Here is a 21,490-nt window from a genome sequence, read left to right on the forward strand (position 1 = left end):
AACATTGTGTATTTGCAAATAAGTGAACCCTTCGTTTCAATCACTTCGATAAAATTGTCGTTTATGTGCATTTGTTACATCGAGTTCTTCCAGAGACATAATTTCATTTCATTCAACATATTTAAATTCGAAGGATTGTTTACAAGACGGTCTTCAGAGATCGTTTTACATTTGAATTTCTCATGGAGAACGAGCTATTTCGCATGTTTCTATCGAGTATGTTCTCGCTTTTTTTTCGTGATTAATGAAAATTACAAAACATCTAAAAGAAGAGCCATGTATATATACACACATACATATATATGTATTCTATTGCAAAATAACTTGAAGAACTCAACCATGTATGGAAAAATTCGAGAATAGTAAATAGAAATATGCAGTAGCGTAGCTACGTAGTATGATACGAAATGTATATTCACGATTACAACTGCTTATTACGTATGTGTACCAACAGAATTGCGTTTATATGCATGTAATGTCGTGTCTAAAAGTTAAAAATAAAGAAATAAAAGAGAGAGAGAGAGATAGAGGAAAGAACATTTTTTCTAGTTCATCTCGGAACTTTCGATGAATCGAATTATATCAAATCGACTGAATACACATACCTTTCACAATAGAAATTTCCACGGATTATGAGGTGTTTACACAATGAAAAATTTCTACACCGCACCTTTCCTTTATATGGTTCATTGGCAACAAATGAATTACTTGTCCGCTGAATCCTGTTTTTTTTTCTAAGTGACTTGAAATATCTCAACCAACTGCTCTTTAATAGATTTAAAAGGACTATTCTGAAAAATTCGATAGCGCTGACTGGCACTATCAGAATATTCTCATTCTCTAGCATGCGCGCAATAAGTAGCGTAAGTAATTAATACCTATGTATTTCTAGAGCGTATTTCATAACGCTTTGGACGTATGTATGTATTCGTTTTTTTTTTTTTTTAGTCAAACGAATTCCTAAGCGGCTACGAAACCTCACGGTAGCTTGTTGCATTGTAACAAATTTAACATTCTCGTCGAACGATCGATATTTATTGTGGTATGTTGTTTTGCTGGACTCCTTTTGGTAACTGAATCCGCAAATCGAATAAATCCTTTTCCAATATATTTCGATAGAATATCTGTATTGCTTTCCTTCAGGTACCTCCTTCGCGTAAAGATTTTTGTTGTTCCAAAAGCCGTTCCAGAGGAGACGGGCCAGGTCCAGACCACAAAGATTGCTGACTGAGTCGAGTTTTCGTTGGATCCTGATTCGAAACATTACACGTTTGCGAAGTAGATCCCCACGTGTTATTACTGCTGAACAACGAATATGTGTTTCCTGTATTAATCGATTGAGAAGATTTCAAGTCCACCTGCAAAGAGACGCAACAAGATTTAGAATTTTTCTATCATTCGATCAGTGTGATACAATTTCATGCAATATACCACCACCTCTGCCTCATATTTTCCTATGTATTCTATGTTTTTCAGAAAAATTGTCTAATCATCAGATAGTAGAGATATTTCTTTTGAGCTTATAATAACATTTTACCTATCATGTCAATACAATATGGGATAGAGGGGGAGAGCGTACACAGGGTGGTCCACCTAAATGTAGCCACCTAAATACATATATCCTAAGTATTGCAAGGTTGGAATGCTTTGGAAATGCTACTTTTTTCTCAGAGAAGGAGAAATCATATATTCACATCTTTAATTTTATCTACTTTGCTATAAATGCATAAAGATCCGCAGTCTAGTTATCACAAATAAAGGTGATATTTAGGTGGCTACGTTTAGGTGGGCCACCAATTATATTACAATACATACTTCTCGAGTGGCAGAGTGGTCAAAGTTATTTGCGCTACTGAAATGTTTGCCGTGTTGCGAATCAGATTGATAATTCGAAGTCCTTAATGGCAGTTGCGAGACCGTGTTCCCAGGATTAATAGAATCCTCCCAGTTACGGAAATTCTCGACGATAGTGGTATCCTTTCCACGCAACTGTGTGTCACCGGTACTGGAACCCCAGCATGGTATCGAAACGTGTGACTGTTGAGCGTCTTTCCACAAGCTGAAGTTTGTACTGTCGTAATTATGAAACAGCGGATAATTGTTTGTCATTTGCGATTGACTCCTTGACATGCCCAACTGATTGGGAAACGAGAATTCCAAAACGTCCGAGCTTTTGTTGTAGATCGACGACGGCAATTGTTTCTGCGACATTTGACCGAAAGCGTTCCGTGTCGGGTCGGTTTGGTTAAAATGAAACTGAAAGCTCGACGTGGTGGTTGGGCTCAACGAACTGCCTGCTACGCTTGGTACATTCGAAGGTACCATGCTAGCTACATGATGAAGACTCTTCTGATATGTATTCAACGACGACAAACTCGAAGCGTTTACAATGGCTGGGCTAGTCAAACTTACTGGATTATGCAAGGATATTGTACTCGATCTAAGATTACTTTTCCCAACGTTTTGCTGTTGAATCGCGGCCATGCTGTGATTCTGTTGAACATCCAAATTATGAGATTGCTGCTGCTGCTGTATGTTTAGATTCGGTTGCAACACGACATTTCCAGTCTGTGGAGAGTTCATATTATGCGATACAGCTGACATTACGTTCTGCTGGTTGGTAGGTGGAAGATGTCCGACGTTCTGATGTATCAACGAGCTTTGGGGTATATTGTGAATCTGCATTCTCTGATGCAATGGTCTGCTTTGACTCGACGCCGCGTGTTGCAAACTAATATTCTGAGACATCGATTGTTGTCCGGAACTCGAAGCGAAATGCCCTTGTTGCATAGGATAGCTCGCCGCGTTTCCTATTTGATTGGTCATATAATTCTTCGCGAATTGAGGATTTTGTACATTGAACGGTGGAGTCTGGTAACAAATAGCCCCTACGCACTGAGACACCCCCGATATTGGTAGCGTCGGCAGACTCCCAGAAGGTTGTTGCTGGTCTTTCGTGGGTAGATGGTTAATTTGTGTGAGCTGTAAAACAGTGTGCTGGGATTTTGTTGGTTTGGCTTGGATCGAAGGGGAAACGATTGAATTTTGTACGGTGGTCGTTGGGAAAGGCATCAACGGTAACCGATTCTGAACGTTGGTCAACGTAGCTGTGGGTACGACGGATGCATTGGTTGGCTTCAACGTTTCTCCGGTAATCAGAGCGCCCTTGTTTCCTGCGGACAGATTTCTTACTGGCGACGTCGAACCAATTTTACCCTTTTTCTCATGTTCTTCTTCGATGACCAATGGCGACACGTTCTTGAAGGTGACTTGCTTCTGCTCGGTTTCGGCGCGGCGCATAATAGCCTGCATCGCTATGTTCTGTCTTGGTTTCCTCGACACGGATATCGGTGTAGTCACGTTGCCTTCGAAGTTGTTCGACTCTGTATGACCGGTCAGCGAATCTTTGTTCCGCTCCAGCGAACCTTGGGGCTTCAGAATGCCTATTCTCTTATCCAGCAAAGTGTTCTCTAATAACAGCATATCGACATCCGTGGAACCTTTGCTGCTGGCAGACTCGGAGAGAACCGGGCTGGCCGAGACAACCGACAGCCTCTCCTTGTTCAGACTAAGTTCTTCCAGTTCTTTCATCAGCTCGTTACTCGGCCCGTTACCCTCGCCCATCGAACTGAACTTGTTATCACCTTTCTCCCCTCCTATCGTAACAGCGATTACCGCGGAACCATTGATCCTACACTGTGTCAGAGAATGTCCCAAACGTAAAATCCGAATCGCCCGTAACTTGTTCGAGGTCTCGAGGTCGCCTTCCAAATCGGTGTTCGTGAATTTCAGACACTCGAAGCTTTTCTCCAACGGTAAGAAGCCTTGTAAATCACGGTCTTCTGGCAGTGGTACATTCACGTATTGATCGTAAGCGAAATCGACCACACAATTTTGCAAGGCGTTCAATAATACGCAAAGACTCGGCCAGATCTGAAGTCTCGACGTGAAAGCAACTTCCTCCAAAACTGTGGGCTTCGTGTGAATCCAGTCAAGGCACAGTTTTATAGAAGGCAAAGCGAAGTATTCGACGATCGAGTTCTTGATCGTGTAGACAGGCAATAATAAAGCTGACAGACTTCCCGCTATGAGATCGAAAATGCAATCTCGAGCTAGTTTCTCGTCAAACGTTAACTGTTCGTTTCTCAGCGGTTCGGTGCTGCCCATAACAATGTTTGTCGTATGTTCCAACGCGTACAAATTAATTACAAACATCTGTACAAGCATCCACGAACTGAAACTTTCCGTCGCCACCAGAGCTGTTAATGTTTCCGTCAACAATTTCGTGTAGGTGGATGCAATCTTCGTGTTGCCAAGATTATGAATAACACCATGTAGCTTTAAGAAGACTGCTATGTATTCCTGGGATGTTAATTTCGTTTTCCCTTGAATGTTTACCGAGGTGTCGTTCAAAGCAGAAGATAACGTTTTCGCTAGATTGGTGGTAGCGACAGGAAACGGATGCTTCACAGCAACGGATCGCGTGTAATGAAATACAGTTCCCAACTTGTTGCCACGTGATGCCTCCAAAAGTGCTAGCTGGTTATACGGTTGTCCGCTGGATGGTGATAACGATACGGCGTGTCTATAGAACAGCTCCGCTTGTTTACTTTCGTTCCTGTAGCGAGCGATATCTCCCAAGTGTACCAAACAATACTGACACGCGTAGAAACATGACGATTTATGAGGCACCGACAAGTTCTCCACAGCTTTCCATGGCGAAGTACATCCATACACATAGCCTTTCCTACAAAATAAGTTTGGTTAGACAAAATAGATTTGCAACGAATTACATTTCTATCCAGTTACCTTCTAAATGGTAAATCTAAATCGAACGCTGTACAAATCTCTTGCAACAATGTCAAATAAAAACCGCTTGCTGCCTCCAAGCACCAACTGAGCAAAGCTTGTGATTCTCCTCGCTTCGGATTCTTTCTATCCTTCGCTTGCGATTGCAAGGTTGCTATGTAATTCTTGAATCCAAGATTCCAAAGCTCCTGTTCTACCTTTCTATCCAGCGCATATTCCAGATCCAATATGAGAACTTGTTGATATATCTTTTGCAATTGCTGTTGACATACCCATGCATCGCTATCGTTTAGAAGGTCTTTACAACGTTGAACTTTATCCTTTAGTGGCTCGGCTTTTCTAATAATTCAATTATACGATCGAATTAGTTTTGGGTAAACATTGAACATACAAGTTGTTTTTATTTTTTGTATTACTTACTTTAAAGCTTGTATGGCTGCGTTTAGGCCCATATTCCGCGCACCTTGACTCGTTAATGCAACACGTTTTGCCTATATATAATAAGGTAAATAAGGACTTAACCTCAGATTACGTTACGCCTAACAAACACTAGAAGTTCAAATGTACAACATCTAGCGATTTATTATTTAATAATACGAGATACATACGTGTTTACAGTGAAATGCGTTCGTTCACGCGAAATATATATGTTAAACATATTGTCACATAAAAACTTCACAATTTTGGTCAGGTTACAGAGATTCAACACAATGCACTTAAATTTTAATTACCGATGTCGTTCTTCTAATTTTAGCATAAGCTCGTAAACGTACGAATCGTTTATAGTTTTAACACGCGAAAAAGATGAATTAATACTATCTTCATCGATCAAATCACGAATCGAATCGATTAATCCGAACGATTACGCATGTTTTCTCGTAATACGAATTATTTTCCAAGAACTAAATACGAACGCATCGAACGATCACACTGGCGAAAAACATTCAAACGCGGAGCTCTCGAGAAAAGAAAAACAAAATTTTGTTGACCATTTCACTCGACATGATTTATTCAACTGACGAGAGTCAATGTGTATTAAAATTGAAAATCTAGGTTAACCGTGGCACAACGATAATAACATTACAAAGCCAGCATAAAGTAGCTCGCTAAATATGAAACCGATGGCCAGCTTTCGACGTAAGCACAGTACCGATACGAAATTAATTAGAAAACCTACAGTTCAAAGCGAAATAAGAACTTACATTCACATATTTACATTAAGAAAAAGCATAAGATTCACCGCATTACTGATAATGTACTTCACGGTAATGAAAAACTGTACCGCCCTTGCGTTAAACATCTCAGTTACTTTCCGTGGAAAAACATCAAAACTTTCGATTGAATGAGAACGAGACTTGTAGAACTAGATATATACTGTTGAAATGCACGCGAAGAAACTATTGATATGTCGAAAATTCAGTTGCAAGGATATTTTGTTATATTACACGAAGTTCCCATCGGGCTCTTGAGTTTGAACGAAGTAATAATTGTAAATATACTTTAAATATATTTGAAATGTAAGGTTAGAAACGGCCTGTGTGGTCAAACAATTCTCTTGTGTATTTATTTATGTTTTTACATGTACCAGCGCCGAGACCGAGAATGTTGCCGTTAGTTTTCGCCTTCAACAAATATTTTGCTCGCCACCCATATAATCATCATAGGAACACGAAGAATCACCGTTCGTTATCATTGGTACGTACAACTTTCTATGTTTTCGGCAATTTTGTTCGACAGGTTTGGCATTCGATTGCTTGGAAAGGCACGTGGCTAAAGGTAACGCGTTCATCCGAGAGTTTCTTTCGATAGTTGTTCCCGAGAGTACTCTGAATTTGTGTGTCCATTTCAGAGTATTTGAGAAATTTGTTGCTCTCGGAGATTGATGTGAGTGAGAGTCAACTTTCGGAAAGTTCTCTCAGGTGTGTGGAGCCATTTGAATTTGAATTTTATGCGTGCAGCTCTCGGACGAACTTTGATAGTTATAAGCAAACTGCGGATGTTTATGCAATTTTTCATTTTTGTAGACAAATTTTAAGAAAGTGGTACCAAATAAAATTCTATTTTCATTGGTAATAGCATTTGTAGATCCAAAATAAATAAAAATCGTACTAAATTCTGTTGAATTTAATTCTCCAGCATTTTTTTTAAATTTTTATAATCCATAAATGCATAAATATCCGCAGTCTACATGAACGTTCTAAAATTATTAAAATTTGGAATAATTTGTACTTATAAAAATATACTCGTGAACAAAATAGATACACCAAAGTTTGCTGGAATTGTTGCAATAAGAAAACAGAAATATTCCAGAGAAAAAATGTTGGCCCAGATCATATGAACAATCCAACGAAATATAATGGGTGCATTTTCAGAAGATGCACAACAGTTTATGTAGAAGTTTCGTATGAATGAATGCAGTGCAAGTTGAAAACACAATAAGTTTAATTGGACCACAGATTGCCAAACAAGACAAGTTCTAAAAAGTAATGGTAACATCGCGATTTTTAGCATTTCTTCTGCATTAACATCCTATATGTATACTTCATTAAAATAGTACTGTTGGCGAAATTTTAATATTTGCATACATATTTACTTTAGTATTTTCATACCTATATCTACAATAGGCAGAATAGTATCAGGAGTATACTTCTAATCTTCTAAAGCTTTGACTATTTATGAACATGTACAGAGCAAATATTTCGAGGTATGCGTACTTGAAAACGATATAAAATAAGAAAATAATTACACTTAAAGAATACTTAATCTTGAGGAAACATTTGCAAATATTTTTGAACAATTTGTTTAGGCATTGTATTATATGATATGGAATTATTTGAGGGCGTGGGGGATGATTCTGTAAAAGTAATTAACGATGAATACAGTAAATTTTCTATAGATGCGAAGGCCTCGGGGGGATTTCTTCGCATCTTTCGATCTTGATACATAAATGCATATAATGGCAGAGAAAACTAGCTGGAAGACTCTCAACTATATGTATGAATGGCATTCATATAGCTAACAGTTTCAGACAACTTTCTGTTCACTCTATGAGCGTTTTTTTTTGTTACACTGACGAATTTGACTCTTGAGAGTAACTGGTGATAGTTTTACTCTCAGATGGACAAATACCTTAAAGCCAACACGCACTATGAAACGGTCAGCAACGTGATTGTTCCAACAGACAACACTTTTATAGGAAAGAGAATCATTCTTCAATAGACTTTTTCCACTTCAGAGTTACACTCGTCACGATGAAGAAAAGCAAAAGGAAATTGATGAGAAACGGAAAGAGATCATGGCACGCGGTCTACCGAAACAGAAACCCTTGAAAGGGGTCAAGCAGATCATCGTTGTATCTTCTGCAAAAGGTGGTGTTGGAAAATCTACGATCGCCGTAAATTTATCGACTGCCTTAAAAATGATTGAACCGCAGAGGTCAGTTGGTCTACTAGATGCCGATATATTTGGTCCTTCCGTACCTCTAATGATGAATATAAAACAGTCTCCTGTGGTTAATAAGAGCAATCTTATGGAACCAGTTGTGAATTATGGAGTGAAATGGTAGAAATTTAATTCCGATGTTGGAACAGACTTCTAATTGTAACATTCTCTTCCTATAATTCTTCTTTATTTATAGTATGTCTATGGGTTTTTTGGTCGACGATAAATCACCGGTAATATGGAGGGGATTAATGGTAATGAGTGCGATTGAAAAATTATTACGTCAAGTAGCATGGGACCCGTTGGATTATCTTGTTATCGATACTCCGCCAGGAACAGGAGATACGCACCTTTCATTAATACAAAATATTCCTGTCTCCGGAGCATTAGTGGTAACTACACCCCAAAAAGCAGCTGTGGAAGTAACTAGAAGAGGACTTAACATGTTCAAACGATTGGACATTCCAATCGCTGGAATCGTTGAAAACATGAGCAGCATTCTATGTCCTAAGTGCGATCACGAAATAGCTCTTTACGACGATAATGTGAAAGCGATGGCTGCAGAACTGGGTACCGAATTTGTAAATTTCAATACACATTCATTCAGGTCTATAAGCTCTCGTATTTGTTATAGGTGTACCACTCTTACAATCGATACCTGTATCCAAAGATGTCGCACGAAGTTGCGACAATGGCAAACCGATTGTATTATCTGCTCCGCAAAGTATTCAAGCCTGTGCATACAAAGACCTAGCAAAATACATAGTTTCGTTTCTAACCAATGAATTGGTACAAAAAACGTAATACTATTTCTGACAAGTATTCAAATTTGTCAGTGCTAAAAATATACATATACATTCGTTTCTTTTCCTCAATATTCAAGTACTACATATCTTCATCCCCACCTGGTTCGATAGTTTACCCCCTCCTATGCCAATTGTAGAAAGCGGAATAGGTATATCAGCTCGGATCCGTTTCCATATGATTCATTGCAAGATTACATTATACATACCTAACACTGATATATGTCGTTGAGATACGTAAGCGTGTGTTACCATCAGGCACACGTTGAACAATCTCAAACAATACAACGCGTTTAAATGCTGAAAAGTAAGTTCAATCGGAAAGATATCTCCTAAATTCTCCTATTTTAATCAGACTTTTATTTTCGAATAAACCCGACCTCGATCATTTCAAACGTGTTTATGTAATCCTAGATTATAGAAAAGCACAACACTGCTTTTAGTTCTCGATCGATCGCTTAGTTTCTTGGTTCTTTTACACCATTCTTCGTTTGTTTAGTTATCAGATTCAATTCGCAAGATGAACAACGCAACACCCACAAGCGTACATTCTGACGTAAACGCTGAAGTATATGATGTGCCGATGGAGGTAATTATCAGGCCCATTCCTCCAATAGTAGATGAAGAGAAGGTTCAAAGTCTAATGGACACATTAAAATGTCCAAAAACGGAATCGTCTGTACCACCGATCGATATTCTATGGATCGAAGGCAGCGAAGGTAATTTCCGAAATTCTTTTGTTCGACTGAAAACTGAATGAAAGGGCGTATGTACATTGGTTCATTGTAGATATTTCTGTTTCTTTTTGTTATAGGTGGTAATTATTATTACTCCTTCGGTGGGTGTCATCGATATACGGCACACCAGAGACTTGGAAAACCATTCATTAAAGCTAAATTAATACAATCCACGATAACAGATTTGAGAACGTACCTTGGAGCCTCGACGCCAAACTTGAAATAATTTATAATAGATTTTACAATTCTTTTTAAATGCTCTGTATCACATTGTAAATATAAAAAACGAACCCATTTATTTACTATTGATTTTGTATCAATATCATGATTAGTGTCAGTATCAATTGTAATAGAAATGCATTTAAACAAACGCAAATAAGTTACACGCGAAGTTGTTAGACCTACATATTGCAATCCCGTAAAAATTTGTTTTTAAATATAAATGTGGAAACATACACGCTATGTATATTTCTATGCGAGTGCAAAAACGAGAAGATCTAGGTGCACACAATTATTATGCAACAGTATGATCACAGCATACCTTTTTTTGTAAAAAGAATTAATTTCTACGAATATTAAATCTTTCTCTTGTGACGCTTTTTACTTTAAAAATTGTACCTTTCAATAACGCTATTCTCTAATGCATTTAATGTACAATATTACATATATGTCTGAGAATTGTTACTATTTAGTTTATACATATTTCTAATGTGATATTTAATATCTTACCATATATGTATACTGTTCTTAACACACGCGTGTTTCTTAGAAAACTGCTTATGGTTATGTTGTCTAGGTTAAATTAATGCATTTAACTTGTCTATGTCAAATTCGTCTACTGTTTCTTCTTTTTATGATTTGTTTGTACGTATTAAACCGTATTAATTATTTGAACTCTATTCATGTACAATTTCACATAGAAACAGGCACAAAGCCAAAGACTTCAGTGCTGTAGTTTCATTTTTGTTTCTTTGCGACTGCACTCGTTTCATTTACGATCCCGTTTTCCGCGAGTCTTTAGCCATTTCAGTTTTCACTTCTTCCAAATTAAATTCGTAAGTATCTTTCAAGTTTCTCTTTTGCAAAGTCTTCTGACTAGATTCTTTAATAAAATATGGTTTATAATTCTTAGCGATATCTTCTGCAACAGCATCAGATACATCGTTTGTCGCATGAGTTTCGCGCGTTTCATTTCCAGATCTACCGGTGTTTTTCAAATGATTCGGTATGACTGATTGTTGTAAATGCAACAATTGCGTATTAGTTACTTCGCAATCGATTTGCATCATAGTTATGTGATTCGTGGGCGTTGAAAATGTCTCTGCGAAAAGAAAAGAAGAGTATTATGTCCGTCGACTTGTATTACTCCTTACAGCAGTGGTTTCCAGCCTGGGAGGTTTTTAAAACCTCCAGACTATATTATTATATCTATAATTTTTTCGGGGAGGCGTAATAGCATAAAGGTTGGAAACTGCTGCCTTACAGCTTTTCGAACAGAACAGCTCTCACCATTTGTAGGCAGCGCAGGAAGAACCAACGACATTTTTGGTCTGCCTGTACTGTTTTTCCTCGAAGCTGGTAAAAGCAAATGCTCGCCACTGAACCAAACCACGTAGAATGTATCATCTCTTCTGCCCAAAGCTTCGAACAGAGACGCATGCTCCTTCAATGTCGGCGAAAAGACTTCCACTGCATTTGTGATGGTAGAACTTGCTGTTTTTCGAAGTAACTCCAATTTATTTTTTCGTGGCAAACTATGCTTGTCTTTAGTCCTTTTCTGTATTACGTACGGCGACAGTAGCCCTTCCATAAATTTCTCGCCGAATTTTGCAGTTTTCGACGGGAACCAATTATCGTGATCAGACTCTCCACCGATCCATCGTCTCAATTCGTAATCCAAACGAATCGATTCGCTTTTATTTATGTACATTGGACACATTGGTTGAAGCACCGACACATTTTTACGGAAATTCTTTTCCTCTTCTTGTTGAGCTTGATCTTTAGGTGTCCAAAGCAATGTTCTTCCGTGTCTTATGTACGGCGTATTGGTAGCAATGTCAACGGGTAGCACGTTCAAATGATTCTCTCTTGAGAGAACGTTACTGTAAGAGGGAAGATTTTTCAGGAATACCTGTTCGCGTTTCCTAATCTTAAAATTATTCCTAAATCAACTCACCTAAAAGTATTGACATTTAAGGATACCATAAAAGCCATACCCAATAGGATAGCGACATTCTTCTTATTCGCATTGAGATTTATACTCCTAAGCTTGTTAACAGCACTCGTTGTGGTCTCTAGCGCAGAGAGTTTCTGTTTCAGGCTTGTATTCTCCTGATACAAACACAGTTCAATTACAATTATTTACCTAAGACTGGGATCATCTGGGAACGGGAACTGAGTTTCCTTTTCCGTTACGTCTGATCTATAAATCTTCACGGAACAAAGTATCTATTATCTTTAACTGTACATCAACATAGACAATCCTATGTCGGTGGATAGCAAGACTGGAGGATCTGTAGTAGGGCTGTTACTTTTCTGAAGCTCCGAAGGAATGATGTAATCTCTAGACTGCGGATGTTTATGCAAAATAAAAATGTTCTGCATTGATTGTGGGAAGCAGGAGTAAAATAAAAATTGATTTCGTCCCTTAATAATTTTGTTGCATTAAAAACAGCATTACGATATTTTTAAATTTTTCGTATCTTTTACTGTTTTATATTTTACCCAGATAATTTCTTCATAAATGCATAAAATTCCGCGGTCTAGTCATCACAAATAGACCACACTGTATACATTGGAAGCGGAAACGCGAGCCTCTTGTCTCTTATCAATTCACTTCGTTCTCAGAGCGATCCCAGCATAATAAACGATCGAGTAACTAATTTTTTAAGAGTTCTCACCATCTTTAACTGCTTGTTTTCATCTTGCAGTTTGGAAATTTGTTTCTCTAACGAAGACACATATTCTTTCTTTTTCTTTCGCGAAAGACAAGCAGATTCCCTGTTTTTTATCATTCTCTGTTGCCTTTTCAATGCTTTTATCTCATTCTCTTGTCGCCCGGTAAAATGAACGTCTTGGGTTTCATTTTTTATAACGATCGGAGTATAACTCGAGTGTTCCGTTTTAATTAATATTGGCCTGCAGCCAGGGGTGTCGTTTTTCACAACTATAGAAGTGCATCCAGCCGTTTCATTTCTCAGAATCAAAGATCCGTCTGCAACACCGATATTCGTCTCTTTTCCCGATACATACATATCCGCGGTACTCGTAGAATTCACTTGTGGTATTTGTCCTGCGTTCGTTTCTGTTTTTATTTGGACAGGTGAAAATTGTATCGATTTTTCGGCTGTAATATTACTTCCATTGGTTGGTAATAAATGAGTCATAAGTGGATACGGTGTGTAGTTTTGTTTAACCTTCTGTGTGAACGTTAATAAGTTTTGTGTACTCAGTAAAATAGTATTCTGAGGCTGTTCTGGAAAATATGAAACATAAAAATGCCTTTGAATACCATTCGACCAAACGATTTATGTTGGAATAATGTTTTACCATTGTTTACAGGCTGTGTCTTTGGCTGTACTTGAATATGCTTGGCTGAATTGGTTTTGGACAGGATAAATTTCGTGGACTTTCTGTCCTGACATTTAATTGGCATAAATTTTACTTGCTTCGCGATGGTTGCATTAAACACCGGCTCTGGCGATATAGACGGAGAAATATTTTGAGGCGGTGAAATTGGTGGTGTCTCCGGAGTTGACTGTAATCAATTAATACATATAATATTTAGCTAGAGAAAATAGTCAAAACTTTAACCCCTTGCACTCGAATGATGACTCGGAGGTGCCAGTAATATTATTAAATTCGTCTGTATTCTACAAATTGTAAAAAGCTCAACTGTTGTATGAGTCCAATTCGATGTGCACAATGTAAAAAAGATTACATAGAATAAAAATGATCTGGGTTGAAAAAAATTGCTTTGAGTCCAAAGGGTTAATGTTGATATAAAGCGATTAATGTACTTTAAAGTCACAGAACGAAAGAGCAGAGTCCGGTTCTATCTGCAATTCAGATCTACTGGATTCCGAGTGACTGGATTCAGGCGATAGTGGAAATTGCACGCAAGGGCTTCTAGGTTCCAGCTTAACTTCCTCCATTTTTACATCATCGGTTATATTTGAATTTGTGACTACGAAGAAAACAGTTTTGATAAATGTACAAATCAAGATAAATTTACAACTTTCAAGTCAGAGGTATACCTGATGTTTGTTGAGAACTATGTGCATCCGGTTCTTCTGTACATTGCACAGATTCTCCTAAAGAAACGTCATTCATGATTCGATAATCAAAATCATTCTCTATTTGGAAAGGTATTTCGTCCTCTAAGAACATCGGAACGCTTAATTCAGGGTTTAAAGACTGAAATAAATCATCCGAGAAAGGTGAACAATCGCCGTCTGCAAGAAAATTTGTGATTTCGTTTCTAATGCGTTTCTGAATTGTTATAGTTGTTGTTATAGACGATTTCATTCTCATAATCATATATGGTAATCATTATATACGATTATGTCTGTGATTGTCAGGAAGAATGCCACATGTCGCAAACGTTCGCTTTCGAGATATTGCCATTTAATTTGACATAGGACATCGGTTAAACTGCATTATTTTTTCGAGTCTTTCGAATTTGTTTTCATGACTTTTTTCTGGTGAATACGTAAATCCTATAATGCTCGAATAATGCATAAACTCGAATTTTTTGAAATTCCGACATATGCCGTTTTTCCTTGCAACCACAGTTAGTATAAGAAACAAAATGTTCAAATGTTTTCAACTTAAAAGAATATGCTGTACCCATTAGTTCAAGATCTGGGAACATCTGAATTTCAGATGCTGCAACACCGTTCCACTGTAGATCCTGGTTTATCAACATATTTCACTCTGCCTGAAATTCTTCTTATTCAAACAGAAATAATAACCTTCAATGCTATCAGCACGTCAGGTGCATTAGTAATTTACTGTTTTCAATGATAGCTACAACAACTGGCGCGTCGATATTTAATCATAAAAATATATATGTTCTAAACAGTATTCGACGAATATTCGATTCATAAAAATACATATCAATCCGAATAAAATCAGAATTGTGTCAGATTGCTTGCAGGGCCAACGACAAACAATGAAATACACCGGTCAAAATACAATATTTATATATATATTCATCCACACTGACCACACGAGAATCACTATACATTACACTCGACGCGGCTGTTGTATCTTGTTTTTTAATACTCTATTGTATACGAGGTATCTTGACATGTTTTGTATATGATATGCATCAACAATCATCAATTGTCGTTGTTTTAACTAATACTTGATTTTTATAATAACTAAACTAATGATAGATGTGGCTGAAAAAATTCATGATATGCCAACACGATAGGTAAATCACAGACTTTTGTTCTGTGGGTAAACCAGGGTAAACGTTGTTCTAGTGGCGCCGTCGGTGGCAAAACACTCAAACACCGAAACAAATGACAGCACCGCGATCGATACAGTCATAAACTGTAGGTAGGTCCGTGGTCTGTCCTGGTCTGTCCGTAAGTTACTCTGTTGGCGCTAGCACCGACGAGATACTGTCAGCAGAGAGCTGTCAGATACTGTCAGCAGAGAGCTGTCAGATACTGCCAGCAGATTACTCTCTGCTGCCAGCAACAACCCGGTTCTTGATTTTCGCGTCCGCGGAAAGCATGATAGCAACATAGCAATGAATGCATATAAACACCGACGAAAGACCACGAGAGACGTCTACGATTCTGGCATTACTGCTACGACAGGCCTGGTTGACTGGGAAAGTGCCCCTACGATAAAGTACCAAACGTTTAAACCAAAGAGAATTAGATCTAATGGATCTATAATCCTCTTTGAATTAAACATTCCTACGGGAAAACATTCTAAGATCCAAAAATTCTCGCGAATTTTGTAAGGCAAGCATCCTAGGAAATATACTTCATGGCACATTTCTTCAGTAAACCGTTCTGCAGCATTCTGCAGTCAACATGTGGCACATAGTAATAAGCACAATTATATTTAGAGAAGGTTCTGGAGACTTATTCATTCAATTGAACCTCCCAGGTTCAAGAGACCCCATCGTAAAATACCAATCCCAGTGCCGAAGGTGAGGTAGAAACTGACACTAAAATGATACGAAATTTTTTCGAGACGCCAAAAATCACATTAGGAAAGATGTTTTTAATGCAAAATGAACATATGTGAAAAACTTTTGCTCAATTAATATTAATAAATAATAAATATAAATATTAATAAATAATATTTTTAAGCAATGACACGGTATGATTTCGTTTGTTCAAAATAAAAAATGTGTACATGTACGTAGATATTTGTTTATTCTTGGTAACGATGATGAGAAATGGTCAAACAAATCGATATAAATATGAATTTTCAGATACCGTTTCTATTTGAATGTAATAATTGTAAGGGGGACTTTTGTTCTTCATGTATTCTCAATTACTATTAGACATCTACCATGGTACAACTTCCTATTTACATGTATCAATTAGTTGCCTACACAGCACTCTCTCGTTGTTTGATAACTGCCTGTACACATTTCGCCATTGTTGGCGAAGCACGAGACACTGCATCTGTCATAAAGAACTGATCCAATGACTTTTGTTTAATTTCCACTGGTTCCGAAGATAAGGATCCTTCAGATTCCTACACACACACACACACATGTAAATATACATACATAGGTACATACATTAGCTTCCGCTGAATCATTGAATCGTGTTTAATTCTCTGTTTAAGTACCTTCGATAACTGTAATGCTTGGGCAAAATAATTAGCAGGTTCTACGTTGCCGTATCTGACTAAATGAGGAGCAACTTCTTCTAATCTAGACCTGACCTCCGTCAAGTTGTCGTACGGCAAACAAACACCAGAGATCTGTCGGAGACGTTCAATTGATTCGCTATTTTTGACGAATTCCAAGCGTGTAAAGTTTTGAGAAGATTCAAAATTACCTCGGAAAGCGCCCGTATAATCTTCCAGTCTGGCCGCCCCAATCCCGGAGGTGAAATAGCGGCACAAGTTTGTTGAGCACGACCTTCTGTATTTACGTATGTTCCAACTTTTTCAGTGTACGCTGCACCAGGTAGTATGACATCTGCGATCGCGGCTCCTTCATCGCCGTGACTACCTAAAATAAGTCGGAGAAACGTTGATCATATTTTACAATCATCGATCGCGAAGCATATTAACCCTTTGGATTCGAGACAAGACATTTCTTTCAACCCAGATCATTTTGATTCTACATAATCTTTCTTACATCGTGCACATCAAATTGAATCTGTTTTCTCATACAACAGTTGAGCTCTTTTACGGACAAATTGAATAATATTAAAACTGTTTTGAATAATGGTATAGCAATTTTTACTGCACTTTGGAGTCACCGTTCGAGCGCAAAGGATTAAATGTACCCTTGCATATACCTATATATACGATGAAAGTATTTGGAAAGTCTTCTTTCTTTATATTTGCATCGTCTGCCCCCAATAGGAAAATAACTTTTGGTTGCGCCTGCTTCACTTCTTCTACAGTCGACGAATAACCTATGTCTAATGCAGCTACTTGTGACGCATTTGTATGTAGGATGTTTAACACTTTCGAACCTTGAGGAGCCTATGGACAAGAAGAAAAGGATTAATGCAACTGCAATGTATCGCTGCAGTGTTAGGAGTCATAGCTGTGGTTGTCAGGTAGAACGCCGCATGTCACATACTTTCACTTTCGAAATATTGCCGTTCAAAGTTTTGATCGCTAATGCTTTGATATAGGACCCTGGTTAAATTGCACTATTTTTTTGAGCCTTTCGAATTTATTTTCGTGACTTTTTTTGGTAAATACGTAAATCATATACTAGAAAGCTCAATTAATGCATAAACTCCTTACAACCACAGTACTTGTCGGGAAACATTCTTAGAACGTTCAAGCAATTGCTTTTATAGGTAAATATCAACCTCTTATGCGGGAGAATGGTTATCTTACATTCGATTTTTCTCCCAAAGCTTGTGCCAGCGACTGTGTTTCGGATAGAATTTTTACTCCATCTTTTCTGGTTAATTGCTCAGCGCCTAAAATGACTAGAGGTCTTTTAGCAGCTTTTAAGGTATTGGAAAATGGATGAGTGCCATTTTTCAATTGCGTTATAATGTCTGGGGATTCGCCTAAATGCTGAAACGTAAATTAAATCTCATAATCAGTCTATAAGCGTTGGCAAGTTTAAGGAAATAAATATAATGAAAGCTTACCTCGATGTCATACGTCAAATCTACCTTCGGACCAATTAGTGCAATGGTTTGTTCGCCATGGAGGTATCCCTTTCTCAAACGTGTATTTACCAATGGTGCTTCGTATCTCGGATTTGTTCCGATTAGCAACACCACGTCTGCATCTTCGACTGCGGCAATTGTACTATTTAACAAGTAACTGCTTCTTAGATCGATACCTGCACCCTGTTTTGGAAATGTTTGTTCTGTTGCAAGGGTTTCACTGCCGAGCTTATTTATTAGATCTTTTAGGACTACAAGAGACTCGGCGTCCGCCAATTTCCCAGCGATTGCCGCACATTTATCTGCGGGTATGTCTTGTAACGCTTGAGCGGCTGAAAAACGATACAATGTTTAGAGTTAGAAAGTACAACAAAGAATAGAAAATTCCAATTACAACTATACTGTACACGTGTATGCATGTAGCATTACTTTGAAAGTATAACTACGTTTAAAGTATAACTACGATATACTTGCTACAAGAGCATCTTCCCATTCTACGGCTTCCAATTTCCCATTAATTTTGATCATGGGAGCAATCAGCCTCTGGCGCTTCAGTCCGTCGCAGGAGAAACGTGCTTTGTCAGACAGCCACTCTTCGTTTATCTCCTACGCAGTACATAATATCGTATAATATAATTAAATCACTGTAATTGTATCAAATATAACTTAGCAGCGAAATTTCAAAGTTCAAAGCTTCGAAACTTCGTTTCTTTTAGTCTTCTGATAATTTACTACAGAGGTTCGAAATTCGAAACTTCGAAGCTTCGATTCTCTTCGTTTCAGAAATCGAAGCTTTGAAACTTTGATTTTCATCACTAGACTGCGGATCTTTATGTATTTATGGCTTCTGACAAATTTTCAAAAAATGCTAGAATATATCGTTCGAGAGAATTTAGTCAAATTTTGATATATTTCAGGTCTACAAAGGCTACTACCATTAAAATTAATATTTTATTTGTTTCCCCATTCTTAAAAATCATTCCGAAAAATTGCAAATTGCATAAACTTTGAAGCTTCAAAATCTCCGCCCTAATTAATATAGCTTATTGTTAGAGCATTATCGTCGATAACGATACTAACTTCGTTCACCCTCGGTAGAATTCTAAGAACTTCGTTAGTCCTGTGAGTTACCACTATATTGCTACCAACAGCATCAAGAACATCGATGCTGTCTGTAGAACGGGTCTCCCATGGACGGGCAACGAAAGCATACGGTTTACTGGTTAATGCGCCGACAGGGCATAGGTCAATGATATTGCCAGACAACTCGGACAGGAACATCTTCTCTACATAAGTTCCAACCTGTTTCAAATAATACGAAACGTGCGTATACATAGAAACGTGAAAGATATTAAGATACATTTAATATAAATGAAAATGCTCAGCATACTTGCATATCGTTCCCACGGCCGGTAGTCCCTAAATCGTCGATACCAGCTACTTCTGACGCGAAACGTATGCACCTTGTACAATGAATACAACGTGTCATAATTGTTTTTACCAGGGGTCCGATATCTTTATCTTCTACCGCTCTCTTGCCGCTATAATCGATGTCGACGAATCGGCTCCGGTCGCTACCGAAAGCCATACTTTGATCCTGCAGATCGCATTCGCCTCCCTGATCGCAAATAGGGCAATCCAATGGGTGATTTACTAATAAAAACTCCATAACTCCTTCTCGAGCTTTACGAGTTAAATCGGAATTTGTTTTGATTCTCCAACCTTTCATTACAGGCATGGCGCAAGCGGCAACAGGCTAAACGCAATTTACGAGGAAAAATATATATAATTATTATTTATTCTCGTCTCCTGTATTGTATATCTCGTTGTATGTAGCCGTTCAAACATACCTTGACTTGCTTCTCGATTTCTACCAGACACATCCTGCAATTTCCAGCTACGGCTAAACGTTCATGATAACAAAATCTGGGAATTTCAACTCCCACTTTTGCAGCTGCCTAAGAAACGCAATTACATTGAAATAAACGTAGTAACGTGTCACAGAATGTTTATAAAGTATCGCACGATTTAAGAAGCAGCTGAATTGTAAAAACAAAATTATCTGCGAGATTGTATTATGTTGCTTAACCCTTAGCACTCGAACGGTGACTCAGAGTCGCCACTAAAAATTGCTATACCGTTATTCCAAATATAGTTTAGACTATTAAGTACATTGGTATCTAATCAATTGTTTAGTAATTGATTTAAGTATTGGAAGAGGTGTTACATCAATTTCATATCCATGAAATGAAAAAATCGTATACGATGCAATTATTCTAGGTCGGAAGATATGTTTAAATAAAACAGCTCCAACTGCAAAGGATTAAACGATGCATAAATAGAGTTGTTGTTTTACCTGCAGAACAGTTGTTCCGGGTGGGACATGAACGGGTTTGTCATCTATGAATACTTCTACCAATTCTTGTTGTAACTTGGAGGATGTATGCAATCCCACGGCAAAGGGTCTACCACTCGGTAGCCCTGTAGACAATCTTATTACCGGGAGCCTCAACATTTTGGCTCTAATCAACCTTTACGCGTCGATCTTCCACTTCCACTGTTATGTAAGAAAGAGTCATAATTGAAACTGCGTTAAACGTATCAAGTGCGATAACCTAATTCTATGTCAACGAGTAAATCTATGCTTTTCTGCTGTTAACACAAACGTAACAGAACACAGTAACTTTACAACGTGTACAATTTACGTAACATAATTCTATTCGTAACTGTTAAACAAATCTAAGGAACTTTATATAGTCAGAAATTACCAAAACTATCCGTCCTCCCAGATTCCTTACAGACGTAAAGGAATGCCTACGGCAAACGGATGACAAGATTGTTCCGAAACTGAGCTCCGATGCAGCTCGTTTCGCACATTCGCGAAAGCTCAATCGTTGAGGAACGACTAATTTTCGAACAGACTTTTCGGAAACTTTTGCAATTACACTTGATCATGTGGAATAAGGGTATATAGATTACATTCTATCTGGCAGAAGTGTTTTACATTTCGCAATGTCTTTTTAAATAAGCATAAGAAGACGCAAATCAATGTATTATTTTAAACCGGCTTGGTGGATAGATGGAACATCAAATATATCCCAGACAACCAAAAATCCAAATTTGGACGACCTTCTGTAGGCGCATATGCTGCGCCTGTGCCGGCCGTAGGACCAGGTATTTGGACATGAGCAGAACGAAGGCACAATGCCGGCCGCTGGACCCTGAATCTGCCTTTGTTTAAGAGGGCAGCACGGTCGCACTGATGTAGCGAATGCCGAAAGCCGAAGTAAACTTTTATTCTACCAAATGTACAGCACTTGTCCTTTTTACTGACAATTCGAAATACCCATTTTTG

At 38.0% G+C, this 21,490-nt stretch overlaps 4 protein-coding genes across 17 annotated transcripts; 1 reads left to right on the plus strand and 3 right to left on the minus strand.

Moving 5' to 3' along the window:
• Positions 1-4: 4 nt before the first annotated feature.
• LOC143211481 (uncharacterized) lies at positions 5-6,160 on the minus strand. Of its 2 annotated transcripts, none has more exons than XM_076429331.1 (5): positions 6,012-6,160; positions 5,230-5,300; positions 4,810-5,148; positions 1,816-4,747; positions 5-1,358 (listed from the first exon to the last, which is right to left on the minus strand). In XM_076429331.1, exons 2-5 carry the CDS (start codon positions 5,259-5,261, stop codon positions 1,140-1,142), a joined length of 3,522 nt encoding a protein of 1,173 aa, XP_076285446.1. In that variant the 5' UTR covers positions 5,262-5,300; positions 6,012-6,160; the 3' UTR covers positions 5-1,139. The 2 variants fall into 2 exon arrangements, with proteins under 2 accessions (XP_076285446.1, XP_076285372.1); XM_076429257.1 differs by lacking the exon at positions 6,012-6,160 and adding an exon at positions 5,418-5,558.
• LOC143213891 (sulfiredoxin-1) lies at positions 5,806-10,016 on the plus strand. Of its 13 annotated transcripts, none has more exons than XM_076434850.1 (5): positions 5,806-5,946; positions 6,398-6,504; positions 8,045-8,370; positions 8,447-8,820; positions 9,553-9,768. In XM_076434850.1, exons 1-5 carry the CDS (start codon positions 5,922-5,924, stop codon positions 9,606-9,608), a joined length of 888 nt encoding a protein of 295 aa, XP_076290965.1. In that variant the 5' UTR covers positions 5,806-5,921; the 3' UTR covers positions 9,609-9,768. The 13 variants fall into 13 exon arrangements, with proteins under 13 accessions (XP_076290965.1, XP_076290614.1, XP_076291044.1 ...); XM_076434499.1 differs by lacking the exon at positions 9,553-9,768 and adding an exon at positions 8,885-9,054; XM_076434929.1 differs by lacking the exons at positions 8,045-8,370; positions 8,447-8,820 and adding an exon at positions 9,868-10,016 and having other exon boundaries at positions 9,553-9,772.
• Positions 7,457-15,262, minus strand: Atf6 (bZIP_ATF6 domain-containing protein ATf6). The gene is made up of 8 exons (XM_076430960.1): positions 14,639-15,262; positions 14,047-14,244; positions 13,810-13,976; positions 13,340-13,547; positions 12,691-13,265; positions 11,967-12,121; positions 11,300-11,892; positions 7,457-11,111 (listed from the first exon to the last, which is right to left on the minus strand). Exons 1-8 carry the CDS (start codon positions 14,715-14,717, stop codon positions 10,783-10,785), a joined length of 2,304 nt encoding a protein of 767 aa, XP_076287075.1. The 5' UTR covers positions 14,718-15,262; the 3' UTR covers positions 7,457-10,782.
• A 1,027-nt stretch (positions 15,263-16,289) lies between these two features.
• On the minus strand, positions 16,290-21,061 carry Nd-75 (NADH dehydrogenase (ubiquinone) 75 kDa subunit). The gene is made up of 12 exons (XM_076431093.1): positions 20,904-21,061; positions 20,492-20,692; positions 19,986-20,093; positions 19,526-19,891; positions 19,216-19,437; positions 18,606-18,741; positions 18,115-18,467; positions 17,852-18,037; positions 17,296-17,485; positions 16,828-17,003; positions 16,616-16,750; positions 16,290-16,519 (listed from the first exon to the last, which is right to left on the minus strand). The coding sequence occupies exons 2-12, from the start codon at positions 20,648-20,650 to the stop codon at positions 16,370-16,372; spliced, it is 2,181 nt and encodes a 726-aa protein (XP_076287208.1). The 5' UTR covers positions 20,651-20,692; positions 20,904-21,061; the 3' UTR covers positions 16,290-16,369.
• Between the last annotated feature and the right edge of the window lie 429 nt (positions 21,062-21,490).

The sequence above is a fragment of the Lasioglossum baleicum genome, chromosome 1 (assembly GCF_051020765.1).
Source record: "Lasioglossum baleicum chromosome 1, iyLasBale1, whole genome shotgun sequence".
In the NCBI taxonomy this organism is placed as follows: Eukaryota; Metazoa; Arthropoda; class Insecta; order Hymenoptera; family Halictidae; genus Lasioglossum; species Lasioglossum baleicum.

Coding starts and splice junctions, on each gene's coding strand:
- Atf6 (XM_076430960.1), bottom strand. CDS start 14,717: ATGTTGATAAACCAGGATCTACAGTGGAACGGTGTTGCAGCATCTGAA. Junction 12,122..12,690: donor AAAACAAGCAGTTAAAGATG/GTGAGAACTCTT, acceptor TGTTTGTATCAG/GAGAATACAAGCCTGAAACA. Junction 11,893..11,966: donor TTAAATGTCAATACTTTTAG/GTGAGTTGATTT, acceptor TCCCTCTTACAG/TAACGTTCTCTCAAGAGAGA.
- LOC143213891 (XM_076434242.1), top strand. CDS start 5,922: ATGAAACCGATGGCCAGCTTTCGAC. Junction 6,505..8,044: donor ATCACCGTTCGTTATCATTG/GTACGTACAACT, acceptor TTTCCACTTCAG/AGTTACACTCGTCACGATGA. Junction 8,371..8,446: donor GTGAATTATGGAGTGAAATG/GTAGAAATTTAA, acceptor CTTTATTTATAG/TATGTCTATGGGTTTTTTGG.
- Nd-75 (XM_076431093.1), bottom strand. CDS start 20,650: ATGTTGAGGCTCCCGGTAATAAGATTGTCTACAGGGCTACCGAGTGGT. Junction 17,004..17,295: donor TACTTTCATCGTATATATAG/GTATATGCAAGG, acceptor GACTTATTTTAG/GTAGTCACGGCGATGAAGGA. Junction 16,520..16,615: donor AAGCATTACAGTTATCGAAG/GTACTTAAACAG, acceptor GTGTGTGTGTAG/GAATCTGAAGGATCCTTATC.
- LOC143211481 (XM_076429331.1), bottom strand. CDS start 5,261: ATGGGCCTAAACGCAGCCATACAAGCTTTAAA. Junction 5,149..5,229: donor GCAGCCATACAAGCTTTAAA/GTAAGTAATACA, acceptor TTGAATTATTAG/AAAAGCCGAGCCACTAAAGG. Junction 4,748..4,809: donor TTAGATTTACCATTTAGAAG/GTAACTGGATAG, acceptor CTTATTTTGTAG/GAAAGGCTATGTGTATGGAT.